Here is a 19,022-nt window from a genome sequence, read left to right on the forward strand (position 1 = left end):
ACAGGGTGGGCCGCTGGGACGAGCAGTTGTTTACAGACAGTGACAGGGATGAAGGACCTCTGTGCTCTGGTGCTGGGCCCTGAAGCCTCGGGGGTGTACTAGCACTGCTTCTGTTGGTGTTCTAGACGCTGCAACACACACACAAAAACACACGTGCATGTGCAGGCCACTACAACTTATGTGCATGTGGACGCGTAGAACATGAACAGTATTGTGTCTTTGTTTTTATCTTTAATGCACACACAGCTTCTCTTCGTTCTAATCTCTCACCCCCACACAGAAACACACTCACGGCAGCCTCAACAACCACTACAAAAATGCTTGTTTCAAATCTAACAGCGCACTTTTACAAGAACCCACCATGTATCGGTTTCTTATTTTTCCCGCTGACTTTACCTGCTGCGTATACAGGCTACTGTGTCAGGTCAAATCCAAAACCTTTGGGTGTAGACTTGTGTATTTATGCGTTAAACGACATGGCAATCAGTTTAAGTAACTGCGCTGACCTTAACATTGAGGTCAAGCCAGGCTTCAGATACAGAAACATAAGGACCGCATCATGTGATTTCTGCACTCTGGCCAATTGTAGTCCCTTGACTGCTGAAATCAGAGAAAAACATAAACAAACAAATAAACAAAAGAAAGAAACAACCGCAGTGCAATATTGACAAATTCTGTTTAATATTGTGTGATACTCTTCTCTTAAAATACAGTCTTTTCTGAGGTAGACCATTACAGTTCAAGAACATTATTAGCATTTTTAAAACAGACATCAAAAAAGACATGAAATAAATACTTTCATGTTCAATATGCCGCAAAAATGAGGTAGAAATGGTTACAGAAAATGTACAATAACCAAGAACAAAGTTACCGCCATAACAGATCAAAACATGTAAAAAATAAAAGCTTGTTTTGTTGGACAAACTGGAGTCAGTGGGAACAACAACAAATCAAAAATGTTGTAGCTACTTGTACCTCTAAGTCATTATTGTTTAATTTCTGCAATTACACGTGTATCATTTTTTCGCATTATCGAGACCGTGCCGCTTGAGGCTGGAGGTTATGTAAGTTGAAAATGTGTTTTTCAGTTTCTGAGACAGTGATCAGTATGCACAGCGGGGGGTCACTCTGATTGATCTGGCTGTACGGCATGACTGAAGCCACCAGTTTGAGAGGGACGGCTGCACTGTGATATAAGGTTGCTGGACATCAATCAGACCACATCCACCCCAGAGGAATCGGTATAAGGGAAGTGAAGGGAGAAGTGTGGGGGTGGGGAGAGGATACAACGCCACATGGCCACTGGGGCTCGTGGCCAGGGGGCAATCCAATCTAATGAGATTGCACTGGGGAGAGAGAAAAAGAGAAAAATAATGATGAGGGAGAGACAGAGAGAGGAAAGGGCAGTGGGAAATATTACATCATTGTGTGTATACCTCCTCAGGACCATAGCAACAGTCTAATATGTACGACCTCTGTACTGGCAGTCCAGTGACCGGGTTTTTCCAGCTTGTTAAAACAGAATTGCAGGACTGGTGGAAAAGGATTGTCTACATGTTGGGTTCATCCACAATATGCACACGTAAACTGTGAATTCACAGACTTTGGGATTTGCTGAAAGCTACGTATAATGCCTTTATCTTTTCGCATTTTGTTTGTTTTCTTTTTGGAAGGTTTTTTGTGCTCCGATGTTCACTGTGTGAGTGCACATGTATGATTGTGTGCGTTGTATTTACATTTCAAATAATAATTTGCAGCTGTAAACCTATAAACAGCAGACATGCATATACAGGATATGTAAACACTAAATAACACAGGGGGTTCGCGAGCAGTTTGTCCAACAAAAAAAGGGAATATTTTCTGTATTCTACATAGCATTTCATCACTCCACCATAAACTACAATAAAAATAAAGGATAAAAGAACAGAAAAGAAAAAGTATTTATATATTCATATATAATAATACATGGATTTATGGCATCAAATATCCTTTGAAATACCTGAATTACATTCAATGTTACTCTTTGTAGCATATTCAAGTTTCTCTCCCGAGGTAAAGCCCAGCTGTAGTGGGTATTACAAGACCGTCAGGTTTCTCCTCGCTCCTTTCTCTCGCTCCGCGCCACTCTCTGCTAAGACCCTAAGATTACATACATTCTTTATTTCATATTTCTGAGGTAAAGAAATTCTTCCTGAGCATTTCAAACAAGACTACACACTAAGAAAACAAAAAGGAGTACGTGAAAGAGAAAACAGACGCGCTGTAGAAGAAGCTGGGTGTGCAGGTGGGTACGTTTTGCTCTGTAAGTGAGATTCTCAGGAAAACTGCAGACGATGAGGAATGTGACATCAAGAAAATAAATGTGGAAGTTAAGGACAACTTACCAACAGTAATAAAGTCAGTTGTCTGTGAACTGAACCATTTTAAGTGTGAGTATAATACTATTGGTTGTGAGCATATGTGTCAAGTACGTCTACAACCTTGTGGAAGGTTTTTACTTGAACAACTTAACTCCTGCGAAGGACAGCAGCATGTTCGGATTTAATGAAAGCTATTTGATTTTCTTTCTTTTTCTGAATAATAAGGTCTAATTGTTTTGATTTGGTGAGAAGCTATCACGAAGGATTCATTTATTGTGATTTTAAGGACCAGTCTGCTTTGAGAAAGATAGCCACACTGCTGATTATGCATTTGGTTTGACGTCTTTTTTGGTCAAAAACAGTGGTTTGCTGAAATGATCCCAAGCCCTTTGTAATGAATAATTTGTGGCAATCCAATGACTCAATCAACATTAGGATAACATGGAAGTAGACTTGCAATAAATAGGATCCTGAGAGTAGCAGTCAAAGGGGGGATTTTTCCAAACCCTGATTATCCATAATCTTGGACCACGTCACCTAGCAACAAATAATTGATTTTGTCCCAGACCAAGGCTAATCAGGATCTCTGAGAGTATCCGAATAGTATATAATTTGATTTTCCCATTGGTCAAAAGACTAATACATTACCCCACTCAACAAGGCCTGTTCATCTTTCTTTTCTTTGGGAAAAATAAAATATTGCGTATATTCATACGAGAACAAAAAAAGCACACCACGGCATGCTTCTGCCAGTAAAACAACTCTGTCAGCTCTCCCGTATCATTGAGCTTCTCTGGCTCTTTCAGCTGCATAATCTGTAATTACAAAACAACAACAAAACATTCCCAAGGCTTTCCATGTAAAGACAGGGTCAGAATGCAGTCCGAGTACAGTGACTGGCTGCCTTCTCAGTGGTTATACATCTTGCTCCACTCTATACAAGTGTCCAGTTCTTTTGTGGTGGTGTGTGGGCGCACCTTGCAGAAGGCATTCTCAAAGTCTGTCAAGGCCGGGGGTTTGGAGGATGTGGGGTGGCCATGCATGGCCCCAGAAGGGGAGGACGCTGAGGAGAGTGCCTGCTGGCTGAGCTGCAGCAGCTCCCACACTGAGAAGCCCTCTGTGCGCTGCAGCACAGCGTTCAGCTCTCTATCGCTGAGGCTGCAGCCCTGAGGCGACAGCGCCTGCAGCAGCACCTGTCTGCGCATACCCACGTCTGGCAGGCCAACGTGATATCGCTTGGCAAAGCTCCGATGGACTGCATCCTGCAGCAGATCTGGCCTTCCGGTGGCACACACAAGAATCACCAGACCTGTGGTCCCCACCTGGGCTTTCTCCAGGGTAGTCAGCAGTGTCTGCCTGAGCCCCTCCTCTTCCATGGCTTCCACCTGGCTGAGCAGCACCACTGATGGCTGCCGTGCCCCCGCCACCTGTAAAAGAGAGCCCAGGATGTGCTCTGCCTCAGCTTTCCCTTTAGAGGCCAGCATGGCTCCACTCAACCGGTAGAAGGAAGCCCCCAACTGTGAAGCCAAAGAACGAGTCAACGTCGTCTTGCCCCCTCCCCGGGCGCCAAACAGCAGGACGGTTCTTGGTGGCCGCATCACTGGACTGGGTCTCAACACTGGCCACAGCAGGTCCTCCTCAAGTGCAGCCTTGACATGAGTGAGCCCGGCCAGGACACCCCAGCCAAGGGCAGGGCTGCAGTCCAGTAACTCCCCATTGACAAGGTCCAACATTCGGGGGTCTGGGCTCTTCATAGTCTCGACAGTCGGAGTGCGTTTGTGGGCCTGGGAGCGGTGCTGCTGCTGGATGAAGCCCTGCTCTGCCATGCCATTTTCCCCCGTCATGCCCGCTGGAGGGCTGTACTCACCAGCTGCCCCATACTGAGGAGACACCAGGGGCTGGGAGGAGGGCTTACTGGGCTTGAAGGTTTGAGGGTCTGTGCTGCCTGAATTGCCGAAGCCATTTCCCCGGCACTCTGTTTTGTCATTCACACTGTAGGGTGAGTTTCCCCCACCCTTTACAGGGTCATAGCTGTATTTCCTGTAACGAGACCCGTCCCCGTTCTCATCCTCTTCTACACTCATCTCGAACGCTTTTCTTTTTAATGTCCCTCCGGACTCAGATGTCCCAAGGTTGGCACTCTGGTAACTATAGCTGCCTCCTACTACTGTGGGCCTCGAGGGAACGGGAGTAGGGACTGGTAGACCTGACGGCAGGTAAGTTGCAGAGGGGTGGCTGTAGCTGGGGGCAAGGCTGGTTTGAGGGTACGTGCTAGGGGGGTAGTTATAGACAGGTGTGGTGGGGCTATAGCTGGGCACTATGGTGGGGGGGGATTGAAGAGTGTGGAGGGAGGCAGAAGGAAGTGCTGCACTGGGTTGGGGACAATACCCTGAGGAAAGATAGGTGCCATTGTAGCTAGAGGGGTACTCGCTGGAGCCACTGCAAGAGCTGCTGCCACTGTAGCCCGAATCCGAGAGGTTACTGTTCACCACCGAAACACTACTAACCCCTGGAGGTCCTGCAGATGTGGCTACAGCCTTGGAACCTGAGAGGCTGTCATGGCCTCCAGGGGGCATCAGGGAATAGGGGGCATCAGTGCTGTGTGTCAGTGGCCAGGGCTCCAGCTCAGTCTTTGGGACACTGAGGCCCCCAAAGGCCCCTGGCTCTGGATAGCTGCCCACAGTAGGTGGCCGGTCATACGGCGAGTCCAGCACACCAGAATACTTCTCAGCATAACGCTTCAACAGGTTGGACGCTGTGAGAGCAGAGATGTCGTCATTGGCCCAGGCGTAGTTGTAGCCGCCGCGTCCGCGGCCAGAGTACAATTCCGACTTGTGGGCCGGAGAAGAGGTGGTGGAGGAGACGTCCAGGTGCTGCTCAGGCCACTGGCTCAGGGGCTGGGCATGCTCTGGGTTCCAGTGCATCTTTAACAGGCCTGCCAAAAGAAACACACAGGGAAACCAGGTCATCAGTTTTCTCTTATTACAATTATGTCAGAAAATAGGATACTGGTGTTTTAAGAGTGATTATATCTTAAAAAACAATGATCAAAAACTAAGCTGTGCAGCTTTGTGGTCATGATATAAATTAATTTGTGTCCATATAACATCTTTATCAATTAATTCATTTCCTGTGGCTGGAAAATAAAGAACTGTTTCGAGGGCTCGACCAATATGGGATTTCTGAGACCAACACCTATACCAATTTTAGATCCTGTCGGCTGATATAGTCAATTTTTGAGCTGGAGTGAAAATAGACCTTAGTGAATATGACTGTGCAAAGGTACTCAGAAGGTTGCTTTCCTAAACAAATAACTTTATCAAAGAATATGAACAGAAAAAAAGAATGTTTTGTGGAAACTTTTTCTGCATTATATGTAAAAAAGGTTTTCATATTGGACAATATCTTCACAGATACCTATAGATACTAATATGTCTGCAATAGGCCAATATCATCCAATAATATTAGCTGACCAATTTATAAGTCTGGCACTAGTTTCCCTCCATTTGTTTTGATTATTAATGGGAATAATCACGTCAAATGTTTAGCATTTACCTAAAATGCAAACAGCATCCGAAGTTACAAGGGTGCCGTTATATGACTTTTTAAATCATGTTACTTATGTTGGCTCTTTGATGTTAAAATATTCATTTTTAAATTTTGAATTTAGCACACTCTGCATGACTCTGACTGCAGAGAATTTGTTTTTTGTTGATTTATTAAGTGCTTAAAGATCTGTTTCACCATGCTTCGATACAGTGCCCCCTGTTTATTTCTCCTGTTCAAACTGTAAACTGAACTACTGAATATGTCACAGCCAGGAATCTTTACTTCAGGGTTGTAAGTAAATACTCCCTTCAAATAAAGATAACGGTCTAACAGTAGATAGATTTGTAAAGAAGACCGTGCAAAGTAGCCGATCATGACCGATATCCTGTGCACAGGAACACATGGTCTGAGCACTTCCACTCTAAGCAGCCAGTGACAAGAAATGGTCTTACTTCTGTTTGTAAAGGAATTTTTTCCAGCGTTGCCATCATGCATGTTAGCAGAAGGGGCTCACATTTCCCAGCGAGGGAGAGAAAGGAAAAAGAGGAGGTGGAGGGAGAAAGAAAAATCTGCAGAAAGAGAGTGAAAGCAGATCGGCAGGTTGGAAGAGTTGTTTTGCTGTTTCCCAGCTTATGTTGGAGTAGCGATAAGATCCCTCTACTATTCCCGGTACTGCTAACATCTGCAGGTCTCCCACAGGACCTATTGTTATCTCCCTGTGCATGTTGCTCTGAATGCCTGCTCTCTCCGCCCTGCACCCCCACCTACCACCCACCAATCCACCCACCCACCGTACACCAGAGCTCCAAAGGCCCAGTGGCCGGCTGGACAGAGGGAGAGGAGGGAGGGAGGGATAGGGGAAGGAGGGTGTGCGTGTGGACAGTGGTGTGGAGAGAGTGAGAAAAAAAGAAAGACAGAAAGAAAGAGGGGGGTTGGGTTTGGAATTGCAGCATAGTGTGCTATTCATCAGCACAGTCTCCCATGGAACATTGGGAAAGTGGAATGTCTGTTCCTCTGGCTGACTTCAGCACTGGCCGAGCTCTGATTGATCATGGCTGCTACGCACCCAGCACATTGCGGAGCTAACAGCAGAGAAGGCAGTCGAAAAAACAAGATTTTCTCCCATGAATTGTATTCCTTGCATAGCCCCCTCTTGCAAAGGTCTTTCTTTCTTTCTTTCCAGTAAAACATTGGACTGGCATTGCATCTGAAATGTGTGGAACATGCATATGCTTGGCAGTCAAACAACTCCTTTGCAACAAATGTATAACGCATCTGATAATTTTCAGTGTTTGCATGCTATTCTGTTTACCCTCTCAGGCCTGTTATAGTGTGTCTCTATGTTCGTAGTATATGTTTATGTGCGTGTTATATCCCAATAGGACAGTTGCAGAATCATGTATTTCATGAAGACTAGCGCTACCTCTTGCTGAGGCATTAGCTTGACATTCCACACATAGTTTGGTATTATTGAACTGTCATGATTTACCCTGAGGTGAGGACTCCTCCAGCCAGAAACAGGGAGGTAAAAAAGGAATATGGCAAAAGCCGTCATTACTGGCCTCTCTGCCTTTCCTTCAGTGGATGCCTGATGATTCATTATTCATGGCTGTCTGCGTGTGTGGAGCCAGGCTTCTTATTGCCATTTAAATCAAATCTCAATATCCACAGCCTGAAATTCTGCTGCTGTTCTCCGTAGCTCTCACTCCTTAACTTTGCCCCTCATTCTTTACCAGCTTTCCAAATCTCCCTGTGTGTGTTTTCAGATTACGCCCGTTATTTATTCAGTCAGATGAGACCAGCAGACCAGATGGCCGTTGGATTATCACGTCCTTCATATTCAAATCCACTGCCTTAAGTTCCCAATGGCCGAACCAGTTCAAGTACTTCCCTAAGCTTCAGCCAACCCACACACCCACCACAGCAATACGTAAAGGAACATTCTCACACTCCGTTCACTTTTTTACAAACATGTTGAAGACATTGTCTTGTCCACACCCTGATGACCACATATTTTTGTGGTCTGACTCGTAGGTCTTTGTCCAGGCTGCAGAAACCATACATGTCCTGCAGGCCCTTCCCATCTGCAGCCCAACCAGTTTGTGAGCAGCCCCAATAATGGGGCCTGTGTGTGACAGAGATGGATGAGAGCCCAGGGGAGCTCATAAAACCTGCAGCGGGGAGGGAGGGATGGAAGAGAGGGAGGGGAAGGAGCGGACAGCAGGCGCTTCGTCCTCTCTTAGCGGACTGGAGCGGACATTAGAGGACTCAGTGAGGCGGGCTAACTGCTGTCCACTCCATCATCAGAGTAGAAGCAATACAGAATGGACTTCTCTCACACCACCCCTTTGACCAAAGTAATGACCAGCTGCCCATACCTAAAGAACCAATTCACTGCTAAATCTGAGAGTAATTAAAAAAAGAAAAAAAGAAAAGTGCATCACACTCAATAATTCTTTCTGTATGTACACGGCGAGTTAGATGAGTGATAGGCCGCCGTTCACTATCCCTGATGAACACAGCAGGTCGCAGAGCAGTTTAGCCCTTTCCATGTAATTAGATCTTGCCCTCTGCTGGATTGTGATGTTTAGAACAGTAGCACTCCACAATAAACTGAGCAAGCTCTAATCTACACTTGTGCTTAAATCAGAGGAATCACGTAGATTAATTCACTGAAGGGGCAGAAAGACAGCTAAGATTAGAAGTAGGATATCAGGGCAATGTGGACATGCTGTGGGGAGCAGTGTAATCGTTAGATTAACGTCAATAGATCTTTCAGTACGATAAGGTACATTTCTAAATGATCCTAAAGACAGACAAAAAAACACACTGCGGTAATAATTTGTGAATTTTGATGCGAGTAATCATGTTGCAACTTTTACTTGTATACTTTTCAGCTACACTGCTGTGACATTTCTCTCTCCTGACACACCCTCATTAACTCTATGTTTCTCATATTAGAGAAGGATTATGGATTTAGAAAACATATGTATTAAGAACAGACAAGGACATCAGTATGTTTGAAAATGGGAATCCTGTCCTCATTCAGTCATTGTTGTTGCTGTTGTCAAAGAGTAAAGCTGCTTGCCAATCCAGTCACAAAGAGGTTGGAAGAGTATTTTATATATTTTATCATGTATCAGATGTGCTGTTGAAATGATGGTGAACAGAAATCTGTTGTGATGACCAAGTTTTTATTGACTGATGGTCTTACTTGGCTGCAAGGACGTTGATAAGGACCTTATGTGTATGCACACGAAACTCCCAAATGCGTGTGGGTGTGTGTTCTCGGCCCCAGGAGAGACAGATGTTCTTCTGCTGACCGCCTTACTGTCTGTGCGGCCATTGTGGTGGACGTCCGTCCAGCAGACGTGCGCGACTCGGACAATCCAGTTGGCCCTGAGACAAAGCCTGAAGGATTCTATTGTCAGGGGCCTGTCTAATTATGGAAATCTTATTAATCTATTCAGCAGCAGCCCACTGACAGCTTTTGTGTCAGCCTGGGATTTATTGAGGGACCTGTGTGAGCTGCATCCTATTGTAGGAGTGCGTGATGAAGACAGTGGCACAGCTCTCTTTAGCACAAACCAGCTTTATTTTGAGGAGGCCCTAAAATTAAAATTAGACCACTTCTGGCTCAGGGGGAGTGTGTTGGGTTCATTTGTGATTCCTTCCCTTAAATGCTCCAATCTGCCATCCACTAAGTCACTGAATCTCATGTTGACAAGGTGAAGCCAAAGTAGTTTTTTGGCCTATAAAGGCTGGTAGTACTCCACTGTTTTGTGGTTTCCTATATAAGAAGTATTAGTGGATGAGGTGAAAAGTTATCTTGGCAGGAAGCCCTGAGACGGAGGGCTCCAGTGCTGTTTCAAAGCTCCCCTGAGGTTGCTTTCCTTCTCTCCTTGTTCCTTGTTTTCCTGGCCCTGAGGAACAAAATGGACACGGGATGCAACAACCCTTCTGGGATGGTGCGCTATTAAACTGTGCCGATTGTGAAGAGGCCGCTTGTAAACAAGAGCGCCGTGGATCAATCCAATCAGGTCTCTATTCAGGGGATGAGCTCTACCCCCACCCACCGAGAGAAAACTACCAGCATCTCCACTCCATTGTACAACTCTACACATAGGTACAAATACATAGATCTATAAATCCTGTCATCCTGTGTTTGTCGTTTCTTATAAAACATTATTAACAGGAGCTATTATGATGCAGATCTGCAGGTGTTTGCTTTGTAGGTCAACTTCACAATTGCCAAATATACTACACCAAGAAAAAGGCAAGAATTTATAGCAGAATTAAAAAATGTTCAGTGGATACACTGTGCAGCCAAATCACTCTTTCTGCTCTAAATGAATCAGCTGGCCCCAAAGACTCTGTTCAACAAAGAGGTAAAATATGTTGAAACAACTATAGGCTGTGAATTCACTTCATGCCAAAAAACAATACTTCTAAACAGAAAGTTGCAGATAGGGCGGATTGTTTTGAGAATGCTGCTCCGGCTCTGGCTGCAGTATGTCCCAGGGATTCAGTTTAGATATCATTTCAGAAACAGAAACTGTTTGAAAAGAAGGCTGAAATGAATGCAGTCACAAAACAAAGCAAAGAGCCTTACCAAAGGGGGGATGAAAGGCAGAAAGTGGAGGGAAGGGCAGAGTGTGACAGACACTATATTTGTGCTGATGAATCACAAACTTGATGCTCCGACGACTGCATCTGTTGTTATGTATTCAGCAAGCGTGAGCTGATCAATGAATTATTGGATGAAACTGATGCTCGCTGGACATGAATATGTAGGAGAAAATATGTCTTTCTTCAAGAATCTTTAAACACTTTTGCACATTTAAACAAAGATATCCAATAAACTGCTTTAAAAAATCAAGAGTTTGGTGTGCAAAAGGGAGAAGCGCTTATCAGTGTTTGTTGTCTTGATTTGTCGTTCACTCTTAAAGCCCCTCTGTTCTCAAGTTCACTGTGATTTATGACACTAATATCAAGCAGGACATTCTCACTCGGTTGCCGCCGTCCTGCCGCTGCATACTACCTGGTCTGTCATAAAAACACCAATCTGAGGGGCCGGCCACATTTCACTGTGTGGCAGGCGGAGATTCTGGATGGTCTTTCACTTTGGTATAAAAATATACATTATATCAGCTCTTGCAGTTTGTACCAGCATACTGAAAAATGATAATGAATTCCTCACATTTATTGTGGATTATGTACATTATGTCTTACCATACTATAAGTTACCTCCCGCTTGAGCTGATACCATTCGTATCAATGTATGTTTTCCAATATACATCAATACCTTTTTTACAGAACATATAATGCAGAAAATGACTTATTTAGAAATGGTGATATATAGCTATTTATATTATTTTTTATTTATTCTTTGTTTTCTTAGTGTTTATTTCTAGAAATGACAATTTTTAATCCAGCTCAAAAACTCATGATATCAGCCATCATATTGGTAATTTGAAAAAATGTTCCCCTTTAAAATCGGCCTCAAAAATCCCACATGGGCCAGGGCCTACCTCTTACAATACTACCCCACAGATGCTGAATAGCCTTAACGTGTGGGGTATTGTCAAAAAGCTGTTAAAGGAAGTTCGAGGTCAGTCCTTGAGGCCCTTTCCAAAGCGCCTTAAGATAGGGATAATGCACAAACCGGACAACAGGGATCATAATTCATCAGACATGCATAATTGGGCATTGCTAGGGAAAATTATTATAAATCTTTGTGTTAGTCACAGGGCCGCTATCAATCAAACGAAACACAATCCCACACTCCCACTATGCCTCTCGTTCCCTCTGGCTCATCTGCTCCCTCTTTCATGGCCCTAAAAAGATGTAATAACAGAAGAGTGCGGGAGCTTCGGTGGGGAGTTTTCACACCTGCTGCCCGGTGCAGGAGCAGACGCAGCTCTTTTCAAACATGCCTCGCCAATCCAATCCCAGGAGGAAGGAGCCCATCTCTTGCGGTGGCATTGAGAGATGTGCTCTGTGTGTCTCTCTTCTCTCTCTGTGGATAGAACTATCTGCACTCCATGTATCAGAATGACACTTTGACTTAGACTATTTTTTGTTTCAGCCCCCGTTGGGGATGTTTCAGGCCAGCTGTCAGAATAGTTTTTGTCAGCATGTGCAACTAATATGGTTTTATTAGGAGGACAGTATGACAATGTTGTACTGAGTATTTTGAAGAGAATAATACAATCACACTGCCCTTATCTGCAATAAAAGACAGAAAGGATAAAAGATGATTATTGCTCAAAATAAACAGAATAAAATAAGCTTCCATGTGATAAATCTCCAATTCATTTAGCGGTGAGTGTCAGAGTGTCATTAAAAGTTGTTGTTTTGCAGAGTGGATGGAGAGGAGCAGTAGCCAAACTACCTGATGGCTTTTTCTAAACATTGATTAATTGACAAACGTGTTGAGAATCTTTAATGAAAGTGCAGCAAAAAGCAAACTCTCGTCTGAGAGCGTCCTCATTTTACAGCCCCTCTTTTCTCAGCACTCTCCAAAACAAGAAAGCCTCCAGAATAATTGCTGGATGCGTCACTTCATGCTCGTAATTTTAGAAAAAAACTCCCCCATCCCCCGTGCCTGCTAACGCACGTCCACAAATGGCAGAACCCCGTCCACCCCCCACCCCCCTCCCCTTTAAGAAAAACAGGGTCCCTATTTTCTGTGACTGCAGGCTGGCTTTAGGTCATTGTGTCCACTAATATATCAAAGAACAGCTGTCCTAAGGCTCTGTGATGACCAATCACCCCCTCCATCTGTCCCACTCGCCCAATCTCTGCTCTATCTCCCCCTCCTCGGCTCTATCTCTTCCTTGCAATCTCCTTCTTTCTGCGATTCTTTGCTTCTCCACCTCCCTTATCCCCCCACCCTTTAATTCCCAGTGAGTGTGTTGCATTCCCCTCCTTGCTGTCCATATCCCCTGGCCCCTCTGTTCCCAGCTTATACAACACATGGATATCTACACACACTCACAAATTAGAGGACGCTCAATATATCAACAGTTCTGTCTGGGGCAGTGCATTTTATGATCACTGCACAACAAACACCTAATGGCATAACGATTACAGTATGCTATTTCTCAAGCGTGGTCATTTACTAATTAGCTGTGCTGGTGTGAAAGAAGTTGTGTCTCATTGTCCAGCTCTGAATTCTGCTGCCTCAGGAATCCGGTGAAGTGTTGCCATCCAAATGAGCCTTACCACCTTGGTTCTTAATTGGGCCCTTAATGGGTGTGGAGGTCTCCTTAATGAGCTGATGAACCCTCAGAGAGACAGAGCACAGGGCCAGTGGACTCACAGGGCCCTGGGTCCCTAACCTTCTTTTCTTGCGCACACAAAACGCATGCAAGCGTACACACAGCCACACATACACACAGCCACACACACTGGGGGCTAATTAGAGCCCATTCACACCCTACTCTAATGATCCCGGCTCTTATTCACACACACTTTAGCAGGCTGTGTGTTTACTAAAGGGCCTTACAGGCCCCTCCACTGCAGCACTCATACCACTCTTTCTACAATAGGGCTAGACGCTGGCACAGCCCTCCAACCTGCTCCTTCAGGGGCCAGGATGAGATCTACTTCTTCTTGTTTCTATACAAATTACTCCATGACTTAGCCGAGTCATTCACAAAGACACTTACACAAAACATAAAAACAGAGCTGGGGAGAGAAAGGAGAGGGAGAGGGGTCAGTCAGAGGAGAGCTATAAAAACTGCCAGATCTGGACTCTTGTGTGTAGTTGCTCTGTGTGTGTGTGTGTGTGTGTGTGTGTGTGTGTGTGTGTGTGTGTGTGTGTGTGTGTGTGTGTGTGTGTGTGTGTGTGTGTGTGTGTGTGTGTGTGTGTGTGTGTGTGTGTGTCAGGAGTCTGTGCTGTTTTAAAAGAAAAGGTATCGCTACAACTGCGGGGGCCCCAGCAACAAGAGTTAGGGCACTCCTGGGTTGGCGGCCTGGGACTGATTTAAGAGTGTGTTTGAAGTGCAGATTACAGATTCTTTGCACCAAATCCCTCCAGGAGTATCTATGGCCCCTGGAATCTCTCTCAGGTTTCTTTCTCAGGTCTGGCCGTGGCAACTCACCCCAGCTTGAAGTCCTGGACTGGCCGGAGACGAGGGCCAAGGCCGGACACGCCAGAGGGAAGAATGAGAGACGCGCTAACTGACTGAATGTATAATCTAAATCACTGAGACTGGATTGTTTAGGGAAAGTCCTGATAACAAAGGGTTAAGTGTGTTTCTGAGTGTACCTGGGTTTATACAATGGGACCCATCTATGTGCAGGAGTTAGAAATGCCTACAGCAGGAGTCATAAGTAGCGTTTGGAAGTGGGAATGCTCCACATTCCCAGAAAAGGGAATTCCAACACGAAGGTGAGAGTCTTCGCACGTCCTGCACATATGCAAAGTCCCTCACAGTCTGATTTTTTTGCTCAGCGGAACCATGACTACAGTCTTTAAGTAAAAGACAGTGAGCTGCAGTGTCACCAGCGAGCACAGCAGCGAGTTTGTGTGTCACCGGTCTGAGAGTAAACAACGTGACTACCTAACACCGCTGTGTGCACTCATATGTTCCCTCTGTCTACATCCATGCACACTGGCAGGCTGTTCTGAAACGATCACACCGCTGCAGAAGCTCGGCAGAAAAGAGCCACTCTGTACATGAAAAGCAGATGAAGAACCAGCATTGTGCATCGGCGATTGTAAAAGCAATTCCCACACAAAGGGAAGTACGTAGTGTACTGGGAGGACGAGCAGCTTGCCGGCTCTGAAGGCACGCTAACTATTCCACCAGCAGTTTGTGACATTCTTGGACGTGCCGTCTACTTTAGCAGCAGGGAGAATGTGTTCAGTCAGTGTGGACTAGCAGGGTGCAGGGAGCTGATGGAACGACGACTGAAACAGACCTTTATGTGAAAAACAGAATGAGCATGCATGATTTTAAGTTAATGTTCCATCTGTTTTATTTGAGCAAATCAGCTTAATTGGATTCACAGCTATAAACATCTTTTTAAAAAAAACATGTCATGTTCTGGGAGAACAGGCATTAAATCAACATCATCAAGAGCCACTTGTGATGGGGACATGTTTCATAACAACACATAAGGCCAAGCACTAATTTGGCTGCCTGGCAACAATTCAAAATTCCTCTCAGCGTATGAAAATAATAACAATCGCTATTTCAAGGGTGAAATTTACAAACACAGCAAACAAAGTTTCATGGTTACTGTCAAACATCGATCAGGATGCTTTAATCAGGCTGTTTTGTCCGATATGATTTCTCACACCCACACACTCGCCTTACCCTCACCCTCAGCAATTCATTTTTTTGGATGCGAAGGAAAGCAAATCCAAAGTTTTTTTTTACCATCAATTATGAAGTAATACTTTTTACATTAACCATTCTGTTCGATTCCTCCCTCTTTTCTTGTAACTGTCATGCCTATAATGCTCCTTTGAGGCGAGTTAAAGAGCTTGGAAAAAGGGGGCTCTTGAGGCCGAGGCCACAGAGGCAGCCCCATGCTGGCCAGCAAACAATGATGTTTTGGAGAGCCAGAGCACTGGACTCAAATGAAACCTGGTGGGAGGGTGCAAGTGGGGGGTGAGCCAAAACTGGACACGTCAGTTATTAGGTCAGCACTGAAAGGAGAAAAGAGAGAGAAGGGGAAGAAGAAGAGGGGGGGGAGCAGGGGGCAGCGTGTGTGGTGTGGCGTCCTGAGCTGTATTGGTAAAATGACACTGGCAGAACCGAGGGGTTTCTGCTGCTTAAACCATCAGCTCTCTAACCTCCCTCTGTCCCTCTTCCTTCCCCCATCAGTGTCTTCTGCCTGATGATGAAACATTCAGACAGGGTCGGTGCCCGGGGTTTAGCATTTCCGCAGTGCGCGTCAAGGAAAAAGTCAGGTTTCTGCAATGAGGCTTGCACATTTTCACAGTTGTGCAAACTACAGAACACGGTGTCCAACCCCCGTTTATTTTTGCAGTGGGGGGCTCATTGATTCAGGCAAAGTCCAACTAAGTCAAGCGAGGCTGTTCGGTGTGACATGCAGTAAAGGTAGAGAAAAAGAAGAGCGCAGTGTACTCACTATAGGGGACAATAGGACTCAGCATTCTGTGGAGCTGGTCTCAGTAAGAAGGAATGCTGTTTTGTGAATGCCAGCTAAGGTTAGCGTCCGTCCGGCTGTAGTCCATCACTAGCATGAGCTCGCACTGACGACAGAACAGCCCTGAAAGAGAGAGGGAGAGAGGTGAGGCAGTTACAGGCTGCTGCACAATGTCTGGACAAACACTCACATGTCACCCAACCCTTTCACACAAACTCACACAGCAACACAAACCTAAACACACACACACAAACACACAGACCAGAATTCACCCAGAGTATGATAGAATTAGAGATTGAAGAAGATAGACGATAGAACAAACACACACACACACACACACACACACACACACACACACACACACACACACACACACACACACACACACACACACACACACACACACACACACACACACACACACACACACACACACACACACACACACACACGCACACGCACGCACACACACACACACACACACACCCTGCCAAATTCACACACAAGGGTATTCATTATAGGCAGGCATTAAGCTGATTGTGAAGCTGCGTTCAGCCTCTAAAGAGGGCTTTCTAAATCTGCCTCACAAAAAGACTCATGCATACCACTGCTCTGTGCACTGGGGCAATAAAGACTGCATTCTTAGGAGACCATACAATTTTTGGAGCTGCATAAGTAAAATGCAGAGGATTTTTGTTCCCCTGTAATGAGAACATATTACTTTTGTTTTAAAAAAACACCTGTATGTTTGAGGTGTATGTCATGCAGCTCAAAAAATGTATTTAATGTAAACAGTGTTTGTCTATTTTCAAAGCTCTGTTGAAATGAAATATGGTCCAACTCTATTCTGGTTTGGGTCGTAAATGTCATATTTTAATCATGCACAGATTAAAGGCAGTTTAATCCTCCAGTTTCGACCGTTTTATTCTGATATGAGAAACCTCTCAGAGCGAACCCATGAGATTAAAATAATTCTGGAAATTTTTTGGTTTTTCTTCTCACAACAGTCATTTGATTTCTTTCTCAATTATGTGGACACCAAAGCACATTTTTTTATCCACATTGGTGCTAAATTGGTTCAGAAAATATAGTGTAAAAACAATAGAGAGATGACTGAAATTGTCTTTTTTAGGAACAAATAAACACATAAATATTTCTGTAAAATATACAGTCCATTATAACAAAATGTGAAATGTGGAGGAAAAAGAACAAGCAAAACACAATACAAACTATATATATATATATATATATATAAACAGGATTAAAACAACCTGTTAAGTAAAACAACTATACGACATTTACTGGTTTTGCACATTATTACAGTTTTCATCTACTGTTTTTTTAGTATGTATGAAAACAAAGTGTGTAACCGGTTTACCTTCACTCATATATCATTTCATATGGGAGGGAAATTACGCAATGAGCACACGGCTGTCCCTGGACACCAAGGCTTCAAGAATAATACTGCCTCTGACTACGACCCCTTCTGCTCTCACTGACAGTCAACTTTTAACACTCAGACCCAGAATAACTAACTGCACGACAGCAGCAAACCACAGCTTCCACTTAAAACAAACACCGCCCTGTCCTTGCTCAGTTCAGAGAGAGGCTGAAAGGAGAAGGCAGAGTTTCTGAAGGTTTTTGGTTTACTCAGGGAAATGTCTCATGGTCAGTGGCCAAAGAGGAGAGCTGCTACAACACGCTCAGCTCCGATCCTCCTTTAACTTAAGCCCAGTCATAGGAGCCAAGTCAAACAGCAGGGAGAGCAGCGGGGCTATGACAGCAGATCAACATAGAGATGCAGAGAAGACAGGCAGCCTTACCTATTCATGCCTGCATGTCCTCCATCAGATCTGAAACGGCTACGATAATCCCTGGAGCAGACCAGACTCGTGTGTGCACTGCTATGCTTTTTTTCCACATATGGGACACAACTACACTCTCCCTCCCTCCCTCTCTCTCTCTCTCTCTCTCTCTCTCTCTCTCTCTCTCTCTCTCTCTCTCTGTCTCTCTCTCAAGCCAGTGACAACAGAGTAAGCACTCTGCTCCCCTCCCCCATTGATCTCCCATCCCCCTTTCCCTCCCCTCTTTCTCTCTCTTTATGCTAAAAGTATTTAAGTAGAGAGAGAGAGAGAGAGAATGAGGGGAGGGCAGCAAAGGGGGTGGGGGGGGGGGCTGACCAATCCTGCTCTGGAGGAGAGAGAGGCTGTCCATACTGAAGCTTGGACAGAGAGGACAGTGGAGAGAGAGAGAGAGAGAGAGAGAGAGAGAGAGAGAGAGAGAGAGAGAGAGAGAGAGAGAGAGAGAGAGAGAGAGAGAGAGAGAGAGAGAGAGAGAGAGGGAGGGAGGGAGGGAGGGAGAGAGAGAGAGAGAGAGAGAGAGAGAGAGAGAGAGAGGGAGGGAGGGAGAGAGAGAGAGAGAGTCTTTGGTTGGAGGGAAATGACCAGGTTAAGTTTGGTTTGTCCCGGGAGGATTAAGAACGAGCTGAAGGAACAGTGGTGAGATTGTGCTGAAAACACAACAAGGAACAATCTCTTATTTCTTCTCTGACTGACGAAACGGATGATGATCAAGTTACTCTATTCCAAAAAATGAATCACTACTTAAACAATTACTCAACAGCAGCAGAATGTTACATTACTACTTACTTTTTAATTATAACTCAGTTTCTTCAAAAAATGCTGCCACATGGTCATGTCACACTTTTGTATGTATCACATTCAGAAACAGAAAACAAGACAACGTGGTTTAGCAAACAGCCGGCCCACATATGGGGGGTTTTACTGATAAAAAGTTGTCTGAATCCCTGGTCATTGCTCTTCAGTCCTGTCCTCAAAGCTCTGATTAAATTCAATTACATTCAATTTCATTTACCATCAGTAAACAGCGTCAGATGGACGGCGTTCCTCCACTTTCTCCCAACGTACAAAATTGAAGTCAAAATTTCCTGTATACAGGCGCCACCATGTTGTAATTTTGCAGCCA

At 44.8% G+C, this 19,022-nt stretch overlaps 1 protein-coding gene across 1 annotated transcript; it reads right to left on the reverse strand.

The window, feature by feature from the left end:
• Positions 1–760: 760 nt before the first annotated feature.
• fignl2 (fidgetin like 2) lies at positions 761–17,987 on the reverse strand. The gene is made up of 3 exons (XM_083919672.1): positions 17,861–17,987; positions 16,020–16,160; positions 761–5,295 (listed from the first exon to the last, which is right to left on the reverse strand). The coding sequence occupies exons 2-3, from the start codon at positions 16,042–16,044 to the stop codon at positions 3,269–3,271; spliced, it is 2,052 nt and encodes a 683-aa protein (XP_083775798.1). The 5' UTR covers positions 16,045–16,160; positions 17,861–17,987; the 3' UTR covers positions 761–3,268.
• Between the last annotated feature and the right edge of the window lie 1,035 nt (positions 17,988–19,022).

The sequence above is a fragment of the Echiichthys vipera genome (genome assembly GCF_963691815.1).
Source record: "Echiichthys vipera genome assembly, chromosome: 9".
NCBI classification, from domain to species: Eukaryota; Metazoa; Chordata; class Actinopteri; order Perciformes; family Trachinidae; genus Echiichthys; species Echiichthys vipera.